Source organism: Helianthus annuus, chromosome 9 (genome assembly GCF_002127325.2).
Source record: "Helianthus annuus cultivar XRQ/B chromosome 9, HanXRQr2.0-SUNRISE, whole genome shotgun sequence".
Classification (NCBI taxonomy): domain Eukaryota; kingdom Viridiplantae; phylum Streptophyta; class Magnoliopsida; order Asterales; family Asteraceae; genus Helianthus; species Helianthus annuus.
In genome coordinates, this window is record NC_035441.2 from 170,397,057 (window position 1) to 170,400,646 (window position 3,590).

At 39.4% G+C, this 3,590-nt stretch overlaps 1 protein-coding gene across 1 annotated transcript; it reads left to right on the forward strand.

The window, feature by feature from the left end:
* The first annotated feature begins 336 nt into the window (after positions 1 to 336).
* Positions 337 to 1,773, forward strand: LOC110876752. The gene is made up of 2 exons (XM_022124910.1): positions 337 to 832; positions 1,289 to 1,773. The coding sequence occupies exons 1-2, from the start codon at positions 337 to 339 to the stop codon at positions 1,771 to 1,773; spliced, it is 981 nt and encodes a 326-aa protein (XP_021980602.1).
* The last annotated feature ends 1,817 nt before the right edge of the window (positions 1,774 to 3,590 follow it).

Genomic DNA, 3,590 nt, shown 5'->3' on the forward strand with positions numbered 1-3,590 from the left:
AGAGGCATTAGCTATTTAGACTGAAGGGAGTGGGGCGACTCCCCCTCCCGAGTCGCCCGGAGTCGCCTGGAACACCGCCCCCCTTGGCGTCTTGGGTGGCGTCCCACTCCAGCCCATCCTCTTCTCGTCGCCCACTTTCCACACACTTCAAAAAAACTAGCCGTTATTTTGCACTCTCCAACGGATATGTTGACTAACTTTTGTTTTTTTGTTTTTTTTTTAAACCAAATTACTATATATATATATACATCCACCATACAACACAACACACTCTAAAAATATACAACACCAAATACATTCTTTCAACACAACCGTTTTGTTTTTTTGGAACCACAAATGGAGTTCAACGTCCCTTCGTCATCCTCGTCCGACGACGATACAACTTCATCTAGTTCTTATGAATTTGAAGAAGCCGTCAACGAGGCGGTAATGACAACGATCAATTTAATGGTTCACGTTGCTAGCGAAGACAATGAAACGGATGACCAACTGATTAGAAAAAGAACTCATATTATGCGGGATCGTGCCGCAGGACAACAACGGCTGATGCAAGACTATTTCAGGGAGGAGCCGGTACATGACGCGAAGATATTTAGACGTCGCTTTCGCATGAGTAAACGTCTATTTACCCGTATTACAAACGACATGGAGGAAGATTATGATTATTTCAAACAAAAGTATGACGCTCGTGGGTATCTTGGCTTTACTCCATTACAAAAGTGTACTGCGGCCATCCGACAACTTGCATATGGCACAAGCGTTGATTCATTTGACGAGTACCTGAGAATGTCTGCCAAGACTGCGCGAGACACACTCACACACTTTTGTAAAGGTATATTTAGTAAATTTTGTTTTCAAATTTTTTATATATTTAACTTTAGCGTCAATTTTTTTTATATGTTACTGTCAATGTTCGTATACATATTTAAATTAAATTTAGAGTGAATTGCAAGTTTTGTCCTTTATCTTTAGGCCATTTTGCAAGTTTTGTCCTTTATGTTTAAATTTGACGAGTTTTGTCCTTTATGTTTGAAAATCAAGCATGTTTTATCCTTTGGGGCAAAACGTGCTTGATTTTTAAGGACAAAACGTGCTTGATGCTTTAAACATAAAGGACAAAACGTGCTTCATTTTTAAACATAAAGGACAAAACGTGCTTGATTTTTAAGGCCCAAAGGGTAAAACGTGCTTGATTTTCAAACATAAAGGACAAAACTCGTCAAATTTAAACATAAAGGACAAAACTTGCAAAATGACCTAAAGATAAAGGACAAAAAAATTTATATAGGTGTGATTGAGTTGTATGGGCCGGCTTATTTACGACGTCCGACTTGGAGTGATCTCCAAAGGATGTACGAAGTGCATGAGCACGTTCACGGTTTCCCCGGTATGATCGGTAGCATCGACTGCATGCACTGGAAGTGGGAACAATGCCCTACCGCTTGGCGTGGTACACATACTAGAGGCGACATTCGCAAACCGTCGTTAATATTGCAGGCGGTTGCATCTTATGATCTTTGGATATGGAATGCATATTTTGGTCAACAAGGTTCTCACAACGACATCAACGTGTTTGAGTCTTCGCCGGTTCTCGAAGAGATTATAAACGGGTTGGCACCAAGTTCAGCGTTTTATGCGAGCGATAATTACTACAAACACAGATATTATTTAACTGACGGTATCTATCCGGAGTACGCAACGTTCGTAAAGACGTTCACCGATCCTATTGATCTTAAAAGAAAATATTTCAAGAGAAAACAAGAATCAGCATGAAAAGATATCGAGCGAGCGTTTGGAGTTCTTCGAAAGCGATGGCACGTCATCAATTATCCAGCAAGATATTGGACAAAGGAAAAAATGCATGACGTCATTTATACATACATTATTTTGCATAACATGATATTGGAAGACGAAGACAAAGCCATTTGCCAAGATTACAATGAGAATGTCCCTTCATTGTTCCCGGAGTATTGGACACAAGAAGTATCATCGGAGACACGAATCGAGAACATAATGGATAAAAAGAATAGAGAGACACACAACATGCTTATGTATGACTTGATCGATCACCTATGGGACAACAAACAACCAGGTACGAGGCGGAACTCGTTAACGGGGATGAAGGAGATAACGAGGATGAAGATAATAACAATGTAGTCGACCTCGACCTAAACGAGTACGTTAGTGACGATGAGTAGTAGATGTGTATTGTTGTATGTTTTTTAATGAATAAGTTGTATGTTGGTTATTTTATTTAATGAGTATCAATAATTTTATAAAAAAATAACACTTTATATTTTTAACATAAAAAAATCAAAATTAAATGGGTGCCACGTGTCGCAAGACGCCCTACCCAGCAAAGTTGCCCCACTATCCCTTTTTTGCTCAAAATCCTCTAATATGACGTGGCGCCACGTGTCGCAAGACGCCCACTCAAAAGGTTGCCCCACTACCTTTAGTCTTAGCTTTTACAGCTTCGACCCATTTACTTGCTAAATAATAGAAGTTCACTGAATAAGAAACGGGTCAAATGGTCTGAAGTTCACCGAAACCGTTTTACGGTGCCGGTCGAAACGGTACCGGTCGAAAAGTCGATACGGTTCGCGTCGAAAGAGTTCTATTCTAAACGATATCGGTCGAAACGGTTCGCGTCGAAATGGTTCGATTTGAAACGATACGGGTCAAAACGGTTCGCGTCGGAACGGTTCGATTCGATTCGAAACGGTATGGGTCGAAATGGTTCGCGTCAAAACGGCTCTATTTGAAACGGTACCGGTCGAAACGGTTCGCGTCGAAACGGTACCGGTCGAAACGAATGAAAGGGGGTGGGATGCACTTCAGTATTGTTATATGTGCCCCCAAACACTTCTATAATCTATGATTAACTTTCGATCACCACAATTCACTTCTATAATCACAATAATCTTGTTTCATGATACACTCCTGTACTACGTTAACGCTAAGCCATCTCAAAATTCAATCTTGCAAGTCATAAAAAAAGATTTAACAATCATCATCATCAACAATCGCTTTTGTTTCCCGTTAACTGATTCCGTCAATCCATTGCGTTTATCTTCCTTTAACACCAATCATTCAAACATTCTGTTTATATTATCATTCAACACCAAGATCGACTTCAATTCAATTCAATCACCAAGATCATTCTGTTTATATTATCATTCAACACCAATTGCACCAAACCGAAAACAAAAACAATTAACAGGATCGTGATGAGAAAATCAAAGGGGATTAAAATCAAAGGATCGTGATGAAGAATCATACCTCTCTGGAAGTGATGAAGCGAACTGCAGTGTGATTGAGGATTAAAATCAAAGGATCGTGATGAAGAAGCATAGGTCAACTTCCATGGGAATTTTAGCGGCAGTTATGGCGCCAAATTTTGTGGAATCCCGTTTTCCTGCAACAAGGGGTGACCTACTTATGGATTATCACGTTTTGAACTCTACAAAACGCAAAAAATCACTTTTTATTAATTTTTTTTTTACCAAACACTCAAAATAGATTTTTTGCGATTTCAAAACACAATAATCAAATAATCAGGTTGAAAATGCAATCCCAAACACCCCCTA

Bases quoted from the DNA above. Each gene is read 5' to 3' on its own strand.
- LOC110876752 (XM_022124910.1), top strand. From the start codon at position 337: ATGGAGTTCAACGTCCCTTCGTCATCCTCGTCCGACGACGATACAACT. The intron at 833-1,288 runs GTATATTTAGTA...AAATTTATATAG, and splicing joins ACTCACACACTTTTGTAAAG to GTGTGATTGAGTTGTATGGG.